Source organism: Pogoniulus pusillus, chromosome 12, assembly GCF_015220805.1.
Source record: "Pogoniulus pusillus isolate bPogPus1 chromosome 12, bPogPus1.pri, whole genome shotgun sequence".
In the NCBI taxonomy this organism is placed as follows: Eukaryota; Metazoa; Chordata; class Aves; order Piciformes; family Lybiidae; genus Pogoniulus; species Pogoniulus pusillus.
Genome location: NC_087275.1, coordinates 21,146,516 through 21,168,221, shown reverse-complemented (window position 1 = coordinate 21,168,221; position 21,706 = coordinate 21,146,516). Strand labels below are relative to the sequence as shown.

The 21,706-nt window shown below is 40.9% G+C and overlaps 1 protein-coding gene and 1 long non-coding RNA gene across 5 annotated transcripts; one reads left to right on the top strand and one right to left on the bottom strand.

Moving 5' to 3' along the window:
* Window positions 1-1,303: 1,303 nt before the first annotated feature.
* LOC135180228 (uncharacterized) lies at window positions 1,304-4,274 on the bottom strand. The gene is made up of 2 exons (XR_010304334.1): window positions 3,378-4,274; window positions 1,304-2,323 (listed from the first exon to the last, which is right to left on the bottom strand). It is a non-coding gene; the product is annotated as an uncharacterized LOC135180228 (long non-coding RNA).
* On the top strand, window positions 3,810-20,648 carry U2AF1 (U2 small nuclear RNA auxiliary factor 1). 4 transcript variants are annotated; one of them, XM_064152611.1, is made up of 11 exons: window positions 3,838-3,928; window positions 4,804-5,340; window positions 6,434-6,521; window positions 6,718-6,774; window positions 8,578-8,608; window positions 9,206-9,272; window positions 13,446-13,495; window positions 14,066-14,164; window positions 15,581-15,714; window positions 16,049-16,141; window positions 17,647-20,648. In XM_064152611.1, the coding sequence occupies exons 2-11, from the start codon at window positions 5,154-5,156 to the stop codon at window positions 17,780-17,782; spliced, it is 942 nt and encodes a 313-aa protein (XP_064008681.1). In that variant the 5' UTR covers window positions 3,838-3,928; window positions 4,804-5,153; the 3' UTR covers window positions 17,783-20,648. The 4 variants fall into 4 exon arrangements, with proteins under 4 accessions (XP_064008684.1, XP_064008683.1, XP_064008682.1 ...); XM_064152612.1 differs by lacking the exon at window positions 4,804-5,340 and having other exon boundaries at window positions 3,821-3,928; XM_064152614.1 differs by lacking the exons at window positions 4,804-5,340; window positions 6,718-6,774; window positions 8,578-8,608 and having other exon boundaries at window positions 3,810-3,928.
* Window positions 20,649-21,706: the final 1,058 nt, after the last annotated feature.

The following is a 21,706-nucleotide window of genomic DNA, read 5'->3' as shown; positions in this document are numbered from 1 at the left end:
GCCTGGCTCCACCAGTCTTATCTCTAATTCCCTTGCAGTCTTCAGCCACGCCTGCTCGACCTTGCTCCTGAGGCGTTTAAACAGCCTGCAGAGGCTGCAGCTCTGCTGATGCCTCACCCACCTCTTTTGCAAGAGCAGCCAGCCGGGTGAGGAGTGGTTGCTCCACTCGCCAGATGTATCCTGACTTCAGGAAGAAACAGACCCCGTTTGCTGAGCACTGCCACTCTGACAAACCGATGTGGGGACAGTTGGGCTCTGGATGCTGTCCATGGAGGCTGATCTCTGCCGTCCTCAGGCTCTGTCTACAGCGCTGTCCTTCCATTAGGCAGACGCACTGCAGCATCTCTTTTCTCCAAAGACGGTCTGGCTATGTTGACACAAGGGGAAGCTAAGCCACTTCTCAGATCATCAGTCACAGTAATGCTAACGCTCCTGACACTGGATTCATCACGAGGCCGTTGACATTTCATGAATTCACACACAAAAAAGACATTTTGTTTCATTTATTGATTAATTCTTAGATACCTACAGAAGGAAGAAACACATGAAAATATCAGCAAAGCAGAGAGATCCCTGCCCCTGATGCACCATGGCTGGCACAGGCACTGGCACAGGCCTGCTGTGCATCACAGCACCCTCCTCCTCTGGTGTGCCACAGTAACAGCCTTGTCAGCACAAGCATGGCCAGACTGAGCAGATGAGGGACAGGAGACACACTAAGAGTCAGAGGGTTATAAAGTTCTGGCAGGGATGGAATCCACTATCCTGAATGTAAGGGGCACTCCTACTACAGAGAACTGCTGAGAAAATGAAAAGCAAATGATGTGTGTTTACTTTTCGATAGTTCCATGATCTGTAAGCTGTAGCCCTGGCCCTAGGACTACAGTCTTACAAAACTGAGAACAGACATTATTAGTCAAGATAACCACTACCAGAGCCATACCAATCTCACAATCCACAAAGCAGAACTCCATGCAATCTTCCCTTTCAGCTTGGCCTCCTAAAGAGTTTGGTTTGGTATCAACATTCACTGGAGGTATCACAAGACTTTGGCATGTCATGGATTTCCAACATGGGAGCAGTCATTTTTGTTTATTTCCTAATAACATGTCTGGGTCAAGTTATTTGGTTGTCAAACGTGGATCACAGGCTCAGCAGATTTCAGCACAACAACTGACTGTGCATAGTGCCTATGTTAAAGACACACTCTGGAAAATGTTCCCTGCTCTCAGCAGTACACCACACAAGCTGAAGAGAGAATAGGGGTTTTACAAGACAAGGAGCGAAAACCCAGCGCATTTCGTTGAGCAAAAACAGATTTTAATTACTCAGGCAAAACCTATTTCAACATATTTTAGCTGAAGGCATTAACAAAAACATTTCAGCAAAAAACAGTGCAAGTTTGTTCTGCTTATGCAAATCATATACTCTGTGAACAGACACTGCAGACTGCTTTCTGTGGTGATTTTCAGAATGAAAACCACCGTAAGTTCTACTTTGTCAAAGTTCATTGCAGGCCACCGAAGTTATAGTTCCTTTGACGATTTTGGCTAGGTCGAGACTCACAGCAGGTGACGGAGCTGATCCAGCATTACCTTGCTGTTGAAAGGGGTTGTCCCACTCCTTCATCACCTTTTCTCCAAACTACAGCTGCAGCAGTCCTGATCTTCCCTCCTGCTAACTCTGACACCCAACTTAATGAGCCAATTATGCACTATGAGCAGGAAGTGACTGTTTCGTGCAGGGTTTGGCTTCTGCCTGTTTAGTGAGTTGAAACTTCAATGGTAAGCCTAGGTGGGAGGCAGACCAACAGCAAGCAACTAAGCAAAAAAAAAGTGTCCTTTAACACAAAAACCTTACTGGGCATGGACACTGCAAGACAAAGCCAAGCAGCAGTATTTTGGTAACAAGTGTTTCTGACTTGGCCAGGAATTTCTGCTTCTAATACCTGTATCACAACTGTGAATTTGACGAGAAGTCAGGGAGTGCAGGAGGAAGAAGTGAAAATAAGTTAATCTGTCTGTATATGGCAGAAGTTCTGACAGAAAGCTTCTGTCATCTCAGTAAGGTGCAGTGGCAGGCAGGCGAGATTCAGATCTTGAAAGAGTACATACAAAAAGAACAGGACATACAGCAGTGCCAAGCAGACTCTCCTAGTCCTGTGACAGGTCACAGCATCACTGAATCAGCTTAAACCAACTGAAGAATTCCAGGAGGTGTTACAGAAAGCCAGACTCCCTTCACTGGGCATTAACTGTAGTCAAAGTAGTGAAACACTACTAAAAATGTTGTTCCATTTCCAAAGAGGATGCATTTTAAAAACCTGTAGAAATCAGATAGAAAAAACTTTCAGCTTACTTTGCCTGAACTGGACTTGCTATTAAGTTTCAAAGCTATTGTACCAGGGCACAATGCAGTATTTGTACTTGCAAACAGTCCCATGGCCTACAACTAAGGCTGTGAAACAAAGCATATTTGGAAACACTTCAGGGAATTCCAAAACATCTAAGAGGCAAATTTTACTCAAAGTACATTGAGTGCTCAGTCTTTGTTTTCTGTATCCTGCATCAAAAAAGCAGTGCTTTCATGCAAGTTTTCAGACTGGAACACCACCTGCATCAACAAAACTAGTGCTTTCCTGCAACAGTTTTCAGACTGGAACACCACTTTTGCTGCAAATGCTATCAGGCTACATAGCATCACAGTTTTTCACATGTGTTACTATTACATTTTTTTTTTGAAACTTCAATTGGCTTGGATCAAATTTGTGTATTTTAGCCTTTAATTCCAGGCAACTTCCCAGAATGGCCGTGGAGTTCTGGTCCTACCCTCCACTTTGAATTAAAAGGCGCATTTTCCTTTGCAGCTCCTGCAACTTTTCACTCCTTCAGAACCTGCACCTTCTTAAGTAATGACTTTATTCCAGCACCTGAAGTCACAACTACCAAGGCCTAAAATCAGATTTCTTGACAGCGTCCTCTTTAGATGAGTAACTGCAGGGAAATCCTTTAGCTTCCAAGCAGATGATGAATTATCATGAAGTGCTCTAAATGCTGTGCCTCATCAAGCCCTTTTTCGTCTGCCTTCAGCCATGTTTCCTCTGAGTGGCCTTTGGCCATGTGCCTCAATACACATCATAGGCTCCCAATTTCCTTGAGTCACTGTTTAGCTCTGCTTTCTGTTCCGTTTACTCTGGCAAGATTGCTTCAGGTACAACGCTGACGGCCACACCACATGGCAGCACTGTGAAGTGGAACTAAAAGTATTTAGGCACATCTCTGGGTATGGGAGCACAATATAGCCCAGCAATAACCCGGCTGAATCACTGGGAGAGTACAGCAGGAGTTAACTGAGGCAACACTTCCGATGAGACACACCCCAGTCTCTGCGGGTAAAAGACTTCAGCTCCCACAGAACTGTCTCCATTTCACCACAGGGCACTCAGTCATTGCTGGGCTGCTGCCGCCCCTTCTCAGAGCGCTACCTCCCGGCGTAAAGAACACCGCTTCCCCCTTTGCTCTGCCAGAGACAGGGCTCTAGCCCTGGTGAGAGCCAGACACCAGCCCAAAGAAGAGCACAGAGCCCCCATCACGGCACGGCCTGCTCCACCATAAAACCGTGGCACAGCCGCCCTACAGCAAACCGCCTACACAGCAACTACACCCCCAAACCTCACCACCGCCCCACCCGCCCAAGGCCCGCGGCGGCGAGAGGTTACCCCGCCCAGGCCACGCCCCGAGGGAGGAGCCGTCGGCCCCGCGCATGCGCAGAGAGCATCGCTCCCTCCTCCCCCGCCCTTGCAGGGCTCAGTAGAAGTGTTTCCGGCGCGGCGGCTGTGACGTCCAGGGTGGGCGCCGGGCTGTCCGGCGGGCGGGCGGTGGGAGATGGCGGAGTATCTGGCCTCCATCTTCGGAACAGAGAAGGACAAGTGAGTGGCCCATCCCTACTTCCCGCGCCGTCCCCGCGGCTCCAGCGCCCCGGGGAGGGAGCTTAAGGGAGGCCGGAGGCTGGTGGCGGGATCCGCGGGGCGCGGGGGCGCGCAGCGCCCGCCTGGGCGGCCTATTCCGATCGTGGCGGTCAGCCCTTCCCCCCCGCTTTTCCCTCCTTCCCTGTGGCGGGGCCCGGCCCGTTTCTTCCACTCCCGCTTTAGGAGCCTGCGGCACCCTGGGGACCGGGACGCCGCCCGGCATTCCCCTGCCCCGCCAGCACCGTGCTCCGGAGCGCGGCCGCGGAGGCAGGAGGACGGGAGGCGCGCGCCTTCTCCTCCCCCCGCTCCCCCCTCGCCCCCCCCGCCGCCTCCCTCGCGCCTGCCGCGGCCTCTTCCCCTCCCCCCTCGCCAGAGCGCGCGTGCGCGCGCCGCCAGGGAGGAGGAGGAAGGGTGGGGGCGCGCGCGCGCCCCTGGCCGCGTGGGGCCTGCGCGTGCCCGCGCCACCGGCCCCGCCCCTGCGCTTCCCTCTCCCCTCCCCCCCCCCCCCCCGGGCTGCGCTGGGTCTGTGTTCTTCGGGGACTTCCTTCTCCTCTCCCTTCCTCCCCAGCCGCCATGCGGGTGTGCCCGAACCTCGTGGCGCGTTGTCGTCCCTCGTCCTCCCTCTGCCCCACCCCACCCCCCTCTCCCGGCGGCTGCGCTTTTCTGGCGGCGGGCGGGAGCAGTCGGGGCTGCTGGGTGCCGAGCTTCCCGCCGCCACCGCCTCCTGCCAGAAAGGGCCTCTTCCCCTTTTGTTCGTGTCTCTGCGCCTCGCAGCAGCCCTGGAGCTTCCGCTCTGCTGCAAGGACAGCGACTGGTTATTTCTCCCCCCTCCCCAGGGTGCGGAGGATTTCCCCGACTGCTGCATCCTGATCCTCAGGCTTCTGCCTGCAGCCTTCCACGCGTCGGGAACGCCTCTAGTTTCTCTGGTTGTTGGAAGCGTACTTACAAAACCCTCCTATCGAAAATTTGGTCACCGTCGGCCTGACCAAACCAACGTGTTTTTCCACTCGTAAAAATGAAAGGGGGCATCGATGTGCTGCTGGACTAAATTACTCTTGTCAGCCTCTGGCCATGGGGCTTCTGTTTTCTTTCTACTTTTTAGTGCTACAAGCTGGTTCCAATTTGCTCGTCTGTCAGAAAAGCAGTATCTGCAGCCTCTCTTGAGCTCTGTTACTTAGCATCCTTTATGATAGAATGCATTACCATTTTAACAGTGTTAGTAAGTGCCAATACAGCGAGCATGAAGTTCCTGTACTGGTCTTTGTATTCAAAAAGCAAGCAGACCTCTCCAGAAAATGTGGAAATTGGAGGCAGTATTGGAAATTCTGTAGTTAGGTATTTCTTTTATTTCAGGATAGAGTTCAGAAAAGACAGTAAGTATATTGTAATTCTAAGTGTGTACTTTCAAAAACGTTATGAATAGTAAGCATGTTGCAATTCTACAGTGGAATGTTTTGCTAGAGAACAGATATGCTTTAGTACTTTAATCTTTCTCCCCTCCATGAGATGATGTTGATGACACAGGATTGTGGAGAGAATTGGTGTTAACTGTGAGCTTGGGAATAATAACCTTTCTTCCAGGAGAGTTCTTATATTTTACTTACTCTTATATAGCCCATGATAGTTTTCTTGCCCTTCAGAATTATTTTGCATTCAGTTTTCCCAGTCAAGGTAACTACACTTCTAATGGTTTTCTTTCATAATTCCATGTGAATTAACACTTTTGCGTGAGAGTTTTTTTACTAGCTTTCCTAAACCAGCATAGTTTTGAAGATATCATTAGATGATAATTAATTCAAGAAAAGATTGTGGTTGGAAAAAAAATTTCTTCCTCTTAAAATTATCAGCTACATTCATGGAAATGGCTTAAGTGAATTTGTTCTGCTTATGTGTATTCTTTATGTAACATGGGTGGTTTTTTTTCCTCTTATCTGCATTATTTCTAATATTTTGGCAGTGGTGTGAGTTGCCAGTGGAGTATATCTTTAAATAGATGACTTATAAAACATTAGGTAGCTGCACATGTATGAGATTAAAACACGTTTCTGTTGCTTGACTAGGAGGTTACATGATCTAAGACACAACCACATAGCTCACAGGATAACTCTACAGACTGGTTTTCACATTATTTTCCATTCCATCACCCAATGAAACTCGTACAAAGACAAGAACGGAAAACTGGAAGAGTAAAATAGTAGTGGTTGCTTCTTCTGGTCACAAATGCACTTCGGGTTTGAGTAGTGGGTGAAGTTGATTAGATGAACCCTTGTAAACTAGAGGTAAAGAAGGACAGATGGATGTGAGCAGTTTCAGTTTTACTGTAATGCTTTCCTATACTGTTTTGAATATATTTCCTATATTTTCCACATTGATACAAAGGTGTTTAGAGCATATGTTGTATAGGAATGGCATCTTAATGTTTTCTGATACGTAACTACTTTCATACTTAATTTTTTTTATTTGCAGAGTCAACTGTTCATTTTACTTCAAAATTGGAGCTTGTCGTCATGGAGACAGATGTTCTCGGTTGCACAACAAACCAACATTTAGCCAGGTTGGTTTTCCTTTTGTTTTCTCTTTTTTAATGGAATTATATTCTTTAAAACATAGACTCTCAGACACAAGTGAATAATAACCAAGCTCAAGTTCAGTTTTGGCCCCAGTTTATATGGGTTTTTGCTCTTTTGGGGGTGTTCAGTTTACTTCTCCCAGCATTTCTAATTATCTCCTGTCACCCTTAATGGCTGCAGGAAGCGATGCTGTTGTAAGCTTGCCTGTAGTAGAGACCAACCAGTGCTAACTTTCAGGTGAGTGTGCCTTCTCAGTGGTGTTTAGGCACTTTAACCATCCCAGATTTTAAAATCACAAATTAGGACAGCCTGTTCCGCCTGTCTCAGAGGTGTGAACTTAAGCTTTTGGTGCATAGAAGAAAGCTAATTAATAAATGAAAGCAACTCATCTGTCAATACATTTGCTCTCTGACCCAGGCTCTTAAGGTTCAACAATAACTTTCATACTACTCTTAACTGTGAAAGAATTGTTTCTTAAAAACAATTTGCCTGGTTGCATATGTCTGTTGACTGGACAGATAAAATAATCTTTGGTTAAATAAATACTGTTAGAAATGTGGTATGTGGCTGCATGTCTGCCAGAAAGGGGAAGAAAAATCCAGAAAAGGTGCAGTGAGTGTATTCTTTACTTTTTCTATCACTGCTGATTGTCAAAGTATGCAGGTAAATAGATTTCTCTGGCAGCATTGTATATGATGTAAGCTGAAAGTTGTTGCATTATCAGAAATTTTGCCTACAGAGGTCAAGTTTTCATAGTAGTGGAGTCCTGCAAGTTAATTTTAGCTGATTTAAAGCAGAAGTTATGAGAATGATAGGCTTGTGTTTACAGAGAAAGAGGAGGCAAGTACTCGTGAAGTTAAATTTTGTGAGTGGGCAGGAGGAGATGTAGAGGAGAGGGTTCTAGGTTACTGATCTATGGGGACCACTGCTGGTACTTCACTTACAAAATCAGTTTTCTACTTCTGGAAATTTAATGTAAATGTTCTATCTCAAAGAATATTTCCCATTTTCAAAGCTGCTCTGGGTTGCTGACCTACATGGAGAGCTGGCTGAAATATGATCAGTTATTTAGAGTCCCGAATTTAGGTCATTGCCTATTAGAAAATATTCTTCAATTAGACAACTTCCGCAGTAGTCTTTTAAGTTTAAAAAAGAACCAAACAAAACCCACCAAAAAAACCCAAACTCACAAAAAAAAAAACCCCACAGCCAAGAAAAACAAGCAACAAAACCCAGACTCTGTGTTTTTGTAAAAAAACTGTGTGCAACAACGTTTTTTTCTCAGTGCAGCCTTCAGCATTGCTTTAACAGCTGCACTTAGCAATGCAACTGAAGCTGCTCAACAGGGCTTGTCAGATTCATCCAGTGATGACTGGGTCTACTACAGCTTAACACCTGGCAGCCATGCTGTGTTGTAACTCCCCAACCTACCTGGCAGATATGTACAGAACCGTACGGAAATCTTTATTTGTATGCATGTTGATAATCAGCTGTGATAGAACACAGAAGAACAGGTATCTTGCTGGCACAATATTTTTTTTATCTTGTGTTGCTAATGCTGGGTGAGCTGCTTTATAGAAGAGCTGTGTTAGGAGAGGTGGTGCAGTCCAGGGTGATCAGATTACAACCAATTGACAGAAACACTGTGACTGTGTGCATGTTTCTGTCTCTCCAGTTGTAGGCTAAAATGTAGTTTAGACCTAGACCATGGAAGCACAAAGTTTTGGTTGGTATGATCCTACTCATTATAAAACAAGTGTGTGGTTTTAAATGTGATGCTGTGATTTTTTTTTTTACATGTTAAGGGGACAGCATATGTAGGTATGACGTTGCTGGTCCTTTGACTTCAGCTCTGAACTCTTACTATGACAAATAATGTGTAAGCTAAAATTATTCAGGGGTTGTGATTCATATTAACTAACATTGAGTTTGTATTTTAAGTAATCAAATTTCAATCTTTGAGCTGCTTACAGTGATATGGACATTTGGAAATTTTTTGTAATATTAGTTTACTAACTTAAACATGGTTTGTTTTTTCAGACAACTTGATTTTAAGAAGAACGGTACAAATGTAAGGTTTCAAGTCTGCCTGGGCTAATTCTTCAAGTAAAAAGCAGAAGGGCTAAAAGGATATTGTCCTTATTTGAAGGATCGGAAACATGTGAACCTATGATGCTATTATATTATTTAAACAGAAATTCCACCAAGAAATTCCTGATGCACAAATCAAGATGTAGCTCTTACCTGAAAACCTAACTGTCTGCTGTAATATTTTAGAGTCTGTGGCATTATGTATTACATGCTGTGCACATAACACTTGGTTTTTTTTTCCCCCCACATACCCCACTCCCCAAGACTGACAATAACCAATCTGGTCTTGAAAGTTAGGCATCTCCATAATACCGTGGTTCAGGTTACTGTGCCTCACAACTCCCATTTTGAGGATAGCTATTGAGACAAAGCAGCTCTTTCTTGGTGGTTAATTAAAACTGTTTTCATAATATGATGGTCTGGATGCAATTTTGGAAGATAACTCTGCAAATACAAAAGGAATTCATAAGAATAAAATATTACTTTTAGCTGTTTGCAAACAAGTTGTCTCTTTGCAATTGTCTATTATATGCACAGCAGCCAGTAGAATTCCCCTTTTTATTTTTTTTCCCCGCAGACCATCTTGATTCAAAACATCTATCGTAACCCCCAAAACAGTGCACAGACGGCTGACGGCTCACACTGTAAGTCCCACAGTTGGAGAAATTTTTTTAAAGAATGGTGTTAAAGAGCCCACTCCTAATTATGAGAAAATAATGTTGGCTTCTGAGCTGCTGACATAAAGCTGTTGCAAACAGGACAAGTGACGGAACTCTTCCTTGCGCATAGATCAAGAACTTGTCAAATGTGTGCACTTCAGAACGTAGAACCGATTGCGGAGATTGGACTTGAAGTGCTGCACAGTGAAGTTTAAGTGCTTAGTAATGCTGCAGACATTTCTCAAATTCTTGATTTAACAAGAAAAAAAAACCCACCCCCAAACCAAATAAATAGGTGTATACTTGGTGTACGGTAAGTTTCCCAAAACTGAAGGTTTTTTTCATCTTTTTGAGGAAAATGGAGATTTCATGTTATGCTGTAATTATTGTATTGCTTCCTTTCCTGGGAGTTTGCTATTAAGAAACAACTCGGTAAAATCAAATTCAAACAAGTTGTAATTTGAATACTTGTTTAGATGCCATCTATTGCATGTCTGCCTGAAATCATGCATAGTGATATTGGTGAATTAAACAAAAAGAATACAATAATGAAGTATCATGAGATCTCTATTGCTTTACAGTGTTAGGTTGATTCAGAAAGGTCACCATCTCAGTGAAAGTTCTCCTTTGGGAGAGAATAACCACCTCTCTTTCAGCACAGACTCGGCTAAAGCGACCCTAAAGGAAACCGGTTTCTTGTTAAAATTATTTTCCATAATATAAAGTTGTTGCGTTTTGTATTTCAGACCATTGCCCTCTTGAACATTTACCGTAACCCTCAAAACTCTTCCCAGTCTGCTGACGGTTTGCGCTGTAAGTTCATACAAGTTCCTTCACTGGTTCCCTGGGCTTGATTGTCAGAGCTCAGTGTCGACTTAAGCTGGTCTACCATTTTAGTTTAACAGATCAAACTGACCACGTTTCATTAAATTGTGTTCACACACACAAAAAAAAACCAACAAAGCAAAAAACTTTTTTTGTTCCTACTCCCAAAACTATCAAGAGATTCTCAGTACCAACTATTCCAAAGATTTTCAAATTGCACTTCCCCTGTAAAGCAGTCTTGGTTGCACTGCTGTCTTCCCTTCACCCTTCTCCCTGCCAGTAGTCTGCATCCTAGCAATGCTTTTCTGTATATTTTATGCTATCCCTTAAAGTGCCTAAAAGAACAGAACAGTGGCATCTTGACTTTATCCAGAGCAAATGTCCTGCTCTGTAAATGTTAAAGAGAACTTTCATTTGAAACTTTTCAGACTGCATGCAGAAACTTGTCCTAGGTTAATGCAGCCTCCATTTAGAGTCTACTCTAAGAATACTCTTGACAAATGCTTCCTTTCTGGCAGCTGTCCTTTTTGGATAGGTGCATGCTTCAGATTCCTTCCATGCTTCAAAAATTCAAATTCCAAAACCAAGTTGCATATTTACCTAGGAAAATACATCTTTAAAAATACTTTTGAGGAGGGGAAGGCATTTGGGTATGGTCATGAAGTAATTTAATGACTTCTCGTGAGGTAGGAATGGGCATTAAAAATCAACAGCTACTGTGAGACTGGCAGAAGTTTAAATGTCCGTGATTGTTGATCGGTGATATACTGTGATTGAATCATCAACATTAGAATAAGAATTTTAAAAAATAATCCTAATTTTAGAACCTAAAAAAAAAGGATTGGTATTATTTTCTAACTAATATTTCTTGTTGAAGTGAATATTGAATGTGTGGTAATAAAGCTTTGTTTGGCTATACTTTTTTTTTTTACTATTGTACTATAGACTAGTTCAGATTAGTTACCAGCTTTTGATGAGATATTCTTTGTGAAATCAGCCACTTCAAAGTCAACACTGTCTCTTCTGCTTCTAAAAGTAGTGATGGCCCAATTAAGTAATCCTGAGGTTATTGTCACACAATCAAGCTAGATACGTAATGAGCTACCTAGCTTTGTCTAGATGCTTCAACAGTTCTCTCAGTGTGTAGGCTTTCTTGTTGCAGATGGTCAGTAGTTAATGCTGTGTCAGTAAACCAAAAACCGTACAGTTGGGTGTTTCCACTCTGTTGCTAAATCCCCAGTGTGCTGGTAACTAATTTGCACAAAGTTACAGCAGTTTGCCCTGTGGAGCTCTTTAGATCGTACAGCTGCAAGAGTCTTTGGACAGATTTCCTAGCGTTCTAATGTCTCTTGACAAACGGTAGCTCTCTTAACAGAGCCTGACTGTGCCGCCTTCTGTGGTAGAGCTGGAGGTCTGTTACCAGTAGGCTTGCTGAAATCTCTGGCTCCCTGTGGTTTTTTTATATTTGTCCCTACTGAAGTACTGCATGTATTTTTAAATGGATAACTTGGGTAGCTATTTAATGCTTTTGGTGTTGTTGCTTAACTGTCTTCCTTTCTATTGCCGTCGTAGAGGATTAACCTTAGTTTTGAACAGCAGTAGTTTTCCTGAGTAATTAGTAATTGGGCTTGTCAAGGTTCAGATATTGGGGGCCCTGGAATATGGATGTTTGTAAAACTTGTGCATATGTATACTTCCCACTTCAGAAGGACATTTAAGTAGTCATTAACTAACTGTTGTTTATGATCATCTAATTTGATTAATGGAATCTTCTTAAAAGATTTTGGCACTTGTCGAGCTGGTAAAAAGTAGTTATTCCTAGTGTGGCTTACTGAGTCCCCATCCAATACCTTTTTAAAAAGCAAACAAGCAAAATTAAAAAAAAAAAAACCAACATACAAAAAAAACCCCAACAACATGCACCCAAAAATCCCAGCCCAACAAACAAAACAAAACAGTCCCCCCAAAAATAAACCACAAACCTTTAAGTACTAGTAAGCTGTACACAGTGGTATAGGTAGAACCTTGGGAATATAGTTAAGTGTTAAACTATCTTGAGAATACTGGTTTAATGTTTGCTCTTCCTTAATCTTTTGTAACAACAGGGATGAAGAAAGTTCTTGAGAGCAAACATTTGAAATGCAAAAAATCAGTTAGCCTAAAGTATGTAACAAATGCCCCATGCCCTTCTTCAGGAGGTGAGCTGGGTGGAAGAAAAGTAATTGCAGTTACAGAGTGTGGCTGGTTAATATTAAAGTCTTTGAAGAAGAACATAAAGTTCATCCAATAGCAGTGTTAGCCAAAAGTGACTGAGCCCAAAGCATCTCTTTCTCTTAGCAGCCTGAAGTGGGAGAAAAAAAAACCCAACAGCTTTGTTGGCTTAGTTTTTTGGCTTTCACATTCTGTGAACTGAAACAGTAACATCTGTAATTTAAAGGCTAGAATATTTTTCTAGTGTAAAACACAAGATTCATTTTTTTAAACTGCTCCATTTTAATATAAGCCCCTTAACTGCTAAGAGCTAATATGTTAGATTTTAATATATACAATATAATGGAGTTTGTAATTCTGTAGCCTGGAAAAAAGAAATTCAGTTTTCTGTACTGAGTGCTTTGCAAAATCAGCCAAACTTGTGTTATTTTCTATAGCAGCAGGCAAGCAGTGATCATTTGTAAATTCCATCTTGGAACTTGAAGATAAATCTAGCCTGTATGTGACTGGTTTGTCTTGCACTAAAAGTTATTATGCAGGACTATACAAATATTCAATAATAGTTAAATTAGAAAATTGCATTCTATTGCAAAGAATTATGGTACCAGTCCTCAAGGGCACTGGGAAAAGTGTCATTTCAGTATCTATTTTGAGCCAATTTTAAAAGAATTTTGGCCTGTATTAGATTGTGAGCTCTCAGGTTCTGATGTAGGTGTTGGAGAGCTTAACATGTTAAAATTCAGCTGTTAGGAAGAGCAAAACTAAATTGTAATTTATTTTTTTTTAAATAGCAAATGTGCAAAGCACTTGCCTTTTGTTTAGGTAAAATTAGAGACTGAGGCTGTATGTTAAGTGATATTTCAAAGGAATTCCCCTTTAAATTTGTGGCATAGAAGTTTGGCTCTGATTAAAGCTTGTTTCGATTTGGTCATGCCAGTGTAATGTCTTTGGGGACACAAAGCTCTTCACACATACATATCTTTAATATTACTGTTAGTTAGCTCCATGCTATATGGTGTCTTTAATGCTCCAGGTGACCTCTGTAGATTGTTTTGTAGTGTGATCAAAATCTCCTCCTTATAGGCTCTAATCAGTATGAATCTTGATTTTTTTTTTTTATAGGTGCTGTGAGTGATGTTGAGATGCAGGAACATTACGATGAATTCTTTGAGGTACGTAAAAGATGTTAAAATGCATTAAAGTGTTTGTGGATTTGTCAGCACGTGAGTTAGATGCATTCAGTGCATAGCACAATTAGATGGATTCCAAGAAAAGCATTTGTTCCTTCAGGTACTCCTGTAAAACTTACCAGGAAATATTTTGCTCTGAAAATTGTATAACCTTTGGTTAGTTTGGTTTTAACTTTACTGTGTGTGAGAGACGGTTTAAGTCAGCAGGTTAAATGTCATAGCATTTTGATTTCCATAATTCCTTTCTTTGCTGTACATTGGAAATATACTTAATTATTTGTATAGAAGCAAATTTACTACAACTATAGCATCATGGCTTAGACATAGTATTTTCAGTCTGTAATGTCTTCTGTAAATACTGTATATGTAATGCTTTCTATAGCTTTTTATTGCATCCTGTTAGCTTTAATTGAGGTGGACACAGTACAGGCCAAGCAAGTACTAATTTTAAAATCAGAGTTGTAAAAACCCAAAAATCTTACAGCTAAATTGAACAGCTCTGTACTTAAAACTGATGTGCTGCAAACTTAAAACTGGTTGATTTGTGCTTAGGAGGTCTTCACAGAAATGGAAGAAAAATATGGTGAAGTTGAGGAGATGAACGTCTGTGATAACCTTGGAGATCATCTAGTTGGAAATGTATACGTAAAGGTAGGATAAAGAGAGGTGTTTATATATAATGAAAACGTGGTATTTATTGATGTAAACTTGTAAAAGCTACTGTGTGCTTGTAGGTTTTGCAAGAGTACACCTCCAGGATATAAGCTCCTTTCCAACTTCGCAATATAAATTTGAAGAGATGAGAAACCTTCATACTCCATCTGTGCCATTTATATAAAGCTAAACAAATTTTCATATTGTCAAAAGCCTAGCAAAGTAAGCAGTCCAGCAGTGGTGATCACGTTTAATTTCACAGAATCACAGAAACATTCAGGTTGAAAAAGACTGTTGAGATCATCAAGTCCAACCAGTAACCTTCTTCTGCGAAGTTCACCCCTAAACCGGATCCACAAGCACCACATCTGAATGACCTTTAAACACAACCAGGATTAGGCACTCAACCACCTCCGTGGGCAGCCCATTCCAATGCTTGACCACTCTTTCTGCGAAAAAAAAAATTCATAATGTCTAGTCTAAACTACTGTGTTGCAGTTTGAGGCCATTTCCTCTTGCTGTAACACTAATTACTTGTGAGAACTTTTAAGCACTTTGTTATGGACAGAGGTTTGTTAGCAACAAATGTGTTTATTTTTAAGAGTTAAATTTATTTTCTCTGTTAGTTTAACAAAACATCTTGGAGTTAAATTTATTTTCTAACTTAGTTTAACAAAACATCTTGTAACCAAGTTATATTGGGCAGCAGATGAACGTTTTAAGGTGCAAAACAGAGCACTTAAGTTTAGCTGTTAAAAAGCATTCGTATCGCTTCAATAATGAGCATAAAGTTGTCACTTGCAGGATTTTTATTGTGTGTACATGGTCTTGGGGATGTGAGAGAGTTTAAATTAAAAGAAATATTTTTACTGTTCATCCCCTTCACTGAAAAGTAAGTCATACCTAAAATTCTCAGCGGTGTAGGTCATTGTCAGAAATAAAAGTTAAAATTTGCAAGCTCTCAAAAGGAGTTTCAAATTTGAGTTTTACATCCATCATAAAACAGGATCAAATTTTGGCAAATTCCCATTGCTTAAGAACTGAAGCTGTAAGTTTCTTTGAAATGTTTGAGAAAAAAACTAATTTGGAGCATTAATGTTCTAGAAAGTACTCTTTAAGTGTTGTCCTAGCTTAAAGTTGTACTATCGTATCTTCTGATACAAGCCAATAAAATGGAAAGATCAAATAGCAAATAATTAAAACAAAATGTGTTTTAATTAGATTTGCATGCCGATCAGGGAAAAGCTGACTCTGTTCTTGGTTGGATGAACTATCCCAGAAACTCTGAAGTAGCTTGTAGTTTGATTCTTCCTAGTCCTACATGTCAGGTACTGCACAACTGTTCTGAGAGGAATCTTTGCTCTGCTTCAGTTTGTTCTTTATAATCTGAGTGAATGTTAATTTTCCTTTTAGTTTCGGCGTGAAGAAGATGCAGAAAAGGCTGTGATTGACCTGAACAATCGCTGGTTTAATGGACAGCCCATTCATGCTGAGCTTTCACCTGTGACCGATTTCAGAGAGGCCTGTTGTCGTCAGTATGAAATGGGGTAACAACTGACTTCCTCTTCATCTATGACAGTATCTTTAAAATTCTTGTGCAGGCAGGGTGGGTACTTAGTTGTGGGTTTTGTGTAGCTTAGCATAGGAAGAGAAGCACCTCAGTCAATGTTAGTGACTGGGGCCTGCATTCAACCACTTGACTTTTGCCACATTTTTAGGATTTTGATCTAGAAATGAGTTGGTGTCAGTAGTTGGTACTTGCAGTTTACTGGTTTTATTGTTCAAGATGATTCATTTTTACATGACTAGTGGCCCACTAGGGGCTTAGGCAAACATTTGCAGTGTAAATCTGAGAATTCCGTCTCATCAATTCTGTTTCAGAGAGTGTACACGAGGAGGTTTCTGCAACTTTATGCATTTGAAGCCTATTTCTCGAGAGTTGAGACGTGAGTTGTATGGACGTCGCCGTAAAAAGTAAGTTTGCTGTTAAACCCAGTGGAAACGTGTAAATTAAGGATCAGTTGCTGGAGGTGTTGAAGGCAAATCTGTAAACTGTGTTGCTTTCTCTTAAGAAGTTTACTGACACGTGCCAGTGACAGCATCACAGTGCCAATTTTAAGCAAGTATATCTTAGTGTAAAAAAAATGATACTGCTTCTTAGAAGCTCTGTGGTGCTATGAATGCTGAAGGTTGATACAGATTTAAAAGAAAAGAGGGTTAAGGAGAGAGAAATTCACTGAGTTAGTTACTAAGTACATGGAACTTACTTGTGGTTGATGTATCCAATCTGCAAGCTGTTAACAGCAGACATTATTTGGGAGAAAGGCTTTATGCCTCTTCTCTGTTTTATTCTCTTCTAAATCTCCTTGCTCATGGCTCCTACTAGAAGCAGGCTACTTGGCTAATGGGCATTTTGGCAGCATCAGATTGGCCACTTTCAGTGGTGTGCACAATCCAGTATATCCGTACATCGCATAAAGCACAGTTTAGCCTGCATTCGTGAACACGTTTTTCCTATAAAGGTCTCTAATTGGCAGTATCTTTGAATTAGTATGGGTGAATTTATCTTAGGAAAATGTAGATTGTGTTGTTTAGGCACATGTATTTGTGCCTAAATGCTTATCAAAAATACCTTAATTTAAACTGAACTTGTAATTGCAAAATAATGCAATTGATTTAATAGGAAAGGACTCGGAAACAGCTGTAGGCTTCTTGCATTCTGGTGTTAAGAGCTATTCATAACTGCAAGAGCAGGTGTCCTCTTGCTTCTTTAACAGCTGCTTAACTGTGTTTGGTGGTTCTACACAACCTCAATCCTTAAGTTTTGCACGTCCTTTATAATGGATGACTGGCAGCAAAGAGCTGAGGCTTTTAACAGTATGCATTGATTCCTTGGTGTTTTGTTCAGTTTGTAAATACATGGTTTCAGAGTGCCAATTTACCAGTCCTTTCTAATGCCATGTCGTCTGTCTTCTCCTTCATTACTTAAATTCTTAAAATGTTCCACTGAATCAGAGAATGTCGGAGTCTGGAAGGGATCTGGAAAGATCATCCAGTCCAACCCCCTGCCACAGCAGGATCACCTATACCAGATCATGCAGGAATGCGTCCAGGCAGGCGGGTTTTGATTATCTCCAGAGAGGGAGACTCCACAACACCCCTGGGCAGCCTGTTCCAGTGTTCTGTTACCCTCACAGGGAAAAAACTCTGTGTTTACATGAAACTTCATATGCCTCAGCTTCCACCCATTGCCCCTTGTCCTGTCATTGGGCGTCACCAAGAAGTGCCTGGCTCTATCCTTCTGGCACTCAACCCTTTGCATATTTATAAACGTAATGAGGTCACCTCTCAGTGTCCTTCTCCAAGCTAAAGAGCCCCAGCTCCCTCAGTCTCTCCTCATGATCATCTTTGCCTGTATGGTACTGCAAGTAAATTGCTGGATGTGGTCAAACACTGAAACATTCAAACTTTCTTTGAAGGCATCGATCCAGGTCGAGGTCCCGTGAACGTCGGTCTAGATCCAGAGATCGTGGTCGTGGAGGTGGTGGTGGCGGAGGAGGACGCGAACGTGATAGGAGGCGATCAAGAGATCGTGAAAGATCTGGTCGATTCTGAGCCATGCCATTTTTACTGTATGTCTGCTAGAAAGTGTTGTAGTTTGACCAAACAAGTTCATAATGAGATTTTTTTTAAAAAGATGGGCTTCTGAATAAAAAATTTGTAGTGATACAGTATTCTTTGTGTAACTTGTTTCTTGTGGGGGGAGTCTTTTTAACTGTCATTCCTCTATCTTGACAAATACCTGGATTAACTATGCCTGAGGGAAAGGTGGTAAATGTTTTGGAGGAGCGCCAGTTTGGGTTCTTGGTTTGTTTTATTTTCCCTTTGGGGTTTTTTGGGTTTTGTTTCTGGGTTTGTTTTTTTTTTTTTTCTTCTTATTAATTCAGGTATAATTTGAACTGTTGATGAAAATGTGTGTATATAATATAAAATATTATATACATAGTAAAAATAATATACTGCTTAAGAAACAGTTACATAAGTTTCCCTTTTCTGCTATGCTGTCTGCTTATTTAGGTTAGTTTAGGCACATTTAAAAGGAAGGCTGTGCGAAATGCATTTATTTACTGAGTAGAAACGCTTAGTTACAAAAACAAAATGTATGTTTGTTTGTTACCAGAAGTCTGTGCTCTGTCTATCAATGTGACTGTGGCATTTACAATAAATCAAATTTCTTGATGTAAAATCTAAAGCCTATTTTCTAAGCACTCTGGAGTAGTTTGAGTTACTACTCCTGGCTGTGCCAGAGTTGTAGTTCAGTTTGTTTGGTTTTTTTTTTCTATGATTCTTGACTAAATTCCTTGCCTTTGATTGGAAAGAAAGTTGCCTCTGTGCACTGTGGAAAAAAAAATAAGGTTTTTATTGCAATTATTTGTAATAGGCAGGCGCAAGGGATCTGTTGAAGGAAACTGAAGGTCCTAAATGCAAGGACCAAATTTCTGAGACTGATTTTTTTTTTTCCCACTTTGATGTTCTCATACCTGTCATTTAGTGAAAAGCATTTTGTTAGTGTCCAGGGTCATAGGAAAATGAGTCAGTTGCTAGTGGGAAATATATTTTTTGTCCACCTTCACTAGCTTTCTGGCATTCTGAAGTGTGATAAAAGCTAATGAATGCATAAAAGTTTCTTCTCAAACAGATCTTTCTGTCTGAATTTTAATTGAATTGCACAATAACTATAGATCACAGATTGTGTATTTCTGAGCAAGTTCCAATTGAAATGTTGCTGGGGCATCTTGAGATAATTTGTACAATGACTGACTTGCAGTCTATCTTCATGTCTGCTTTCATTCAAAGTGTAACAGAAATTTTAGCCTGGTCATGTTCCTGCAAGATACAGCTTCATATGCATGATGCTATATAAGGCAGTATAGCGTTCCAAGGGGAGAAAGAATTTACTAGTGTTTTTTAGTTCTGAGTCAGCTTGCTAAATGATAAATCTACTCCTTGATTCTACTTTTTAAAATGAAAGAAGTAAGACTTTGGAAGCATTAGATAGCCAGACTAAGAAACTAGTTTATGCCCCCAAAAGCAGAGAACTGTTTTGCTCACTAGAATGTTGAGTTGGCAAGGAGATCTGTTTTTAAAAGGAGCTTTGCTAAATGGATCTGCTTTGCATCTTACACCAACTCAATTCAAATCAGTGGATATTTTGGCCAACCAAATTGTGGAATTTACTTTGCCAGTAATTACAAGGGAATGTATCTCTCTTACATGAAGATGGCCTTGCTGCTTTATGTTTTGTTGCAACTGTTGCAAGTTCATATATCAAATGATGCTTTTTTTTCCACTGGAAGAAATTGAGCAGTGCCTGGCAATACATGGCTGAACTGAAACCTGTAATATTTCTGCTAGACATTAGGAATTTAATGTTGATAATTCAATTCTCACAGATGACAGGATATGAATCCAGCTCCATTTCCTCTTCAGTGAGATTTAGGATTGTTAGTGAATTAATTAAAATTTCAATTTCAAAAAGATGAGAAGTCTTTCTGTTTTTAAAGCAGTGTCCATCTTAATGACTATATAAAAAGGCTTGAGATCATTTTTACACAGACACAGGCTGATCTGCTCTATAAGCAAGTTAGTTTTGAACCTAGTGTAAGGTGTCCCTGTGATGGTTTTCATTGGTTTATCTAAAGCCTGTTAAACTGCAGGTATATTTTTGCATGGGCAGACAGCAGAAGGTTAATTTCTCCCTCTCTTCCCAATGTAATTTTTCTTCAGTAAGCCAAATGCATCATTTTACAGTCTAAATGCATAGCTACCCCAAAATTAACAATGTAACTGGAATATGTCACAACAGGCACTGGAAGCAATGCGTTTTACTGAATATTTGAAGGAAAAAAAACCCTTGTGCACTGATCATTACCTGATTGTGTAATGACTTCCTAATGACAGCATTCAGCATATAAACCAAACTCCTGACATATCTTAAGTTCACCTTTAAGACTATACTGCCAGTAAAATTCACCAAACTTGAAGTTTAAGCTGCACAAATCGGGTTGAACATTTATGCATGGCTGTACAAACTATTGGTTTACTAATGCAAACCAAGTGGAAATCCTGCCTCCCCCTTTTACTGTTCGCAGTGTCTTAAGAATTTGTTTTGGTTTGTTTTTTTCCTCTCCTCCCCAAGGCACCTACTTCTCAGAAATATTTCATTGTTGACTCTTCTGTTAAACAGTGGATCTTAATTTATGGAATTCCTTTTACCTCAAATAAGTGACAGCATACAGTATTTTCTGAAGTCTTGAGTCAGATTGAAACTGTTAATCCTAAGTGGCTTCCTCTTTGTATTTGGCTCTTATTCTGTGAAAATGCTGCTTGTCCATGAATATGATGTATGTTGAGACTGTAAAACCAAATGGAGAAAACTTGTTCAAAATAAAGCCTTTTTTATAAGAATCTGACAAAAAAATTACCCCTTTGCTTTAGATGGGATGTCGCTCTTGAAATCACTAATGGCATAGACTGCAAGTTTCAAATTCTTAGCATTGGTCTTGAGGTATTTTGGTTTTAGAGCTGGTGGAGCATGTCTTCAACTAAAAATAAAATCACAAAAAAGCCAACCTTTCCATATTTGCTTGATGAAGTATCAGAAGTATGCAATTTATACGTGGGAGTTGGAGTTTTACTCTAGTTTTAAATTGGTAAGGGTTCTAGTTAAGAGATCCTGCAAGCTTCTGTTGTGGTGTGGAGAGAAGAAAGCTCCATTTTGACAGGAGCATGTTTAATTGAAGATGCGAGTAGCTAATAGAGGTCAAGGGCCTTTTAAAGGTTATTCTTCCTAGGAGTTGCATTGCTTAAGCTGAAAAACTTTGGGTTTTAACAGCTGTGTCCATTGCTGCTATTTAACAGCAGCACTGTAAACTGCACATACAGTCTCTGCCTTCATAGCCACTGTGGTGCAGGGGAGAAGTGGATCACTGTTTTTCATATGCTTCTAACTGCTGATGTTGCTGCACTGATGGCTGCCCCAAAGCACAGTCCTGTTCAGAAAAAGTCAGAGCTAAGAACCAGAGCCAAGCTGCTGTGCATTCACTTCAGCTGCTAGGGAGGTAACATCCAAAGGTAAGGCTGCCATGGTAGGGAAGGTTTGTGGCTGCATGAATTTGTTATTTATTGCAAGGATAAAGGTGACTTGTATTACTGTAGAGCAATTTTTATGTTGGAGTACATGGATTTAGATCTTGAAAACAATGAATTGCAACCAAATATCTAGAATGAATCAGTACATCAGGCTGAAGCCATACATAGTTTGGGTTGGAAGTGACCTCCCAAGGTTGTCCATTCCAACCAGTTCTGCAGTCAGCAGGGCCATCCTCAACTAGAGAGTTTGCCCAGAGCCTTGTCAAGTCTCACTTGAATGTCTCCAGGGATGAGGCCCCAGTCACCTCCCTGGGCAACCCGTTCAGTGTTCCACCACCCTCATAGTAAAGAACTTGTTCCTAACATCAATCTAAATGTGCTCTTCTC

Bases quoted from the DNA above. Each gene is read 5' to 3' on its own strand.
- U2AF1 (XM_064152611.1), top strand. From the start codon at position 5,154: ATGATAGAATGCATTACCATTTTAACAGTGTTAGTAAGTGCCAATACA. The intron at 6,775-8,577 runs GTGAGTGTGCCT...TTGTTTTTTCAG, and splicing joins CAACCAGTGCTAACTTTCAG to ACAACTTGATTTTAAGAAGA. The intron at 8,609-9,205 runs GTAAGGTTTCAA...TTTTCCCCGCAG, and splicing joins TTAAGAAGAACGGTACAAAT to ACCATCTTGATTCAAAACAT.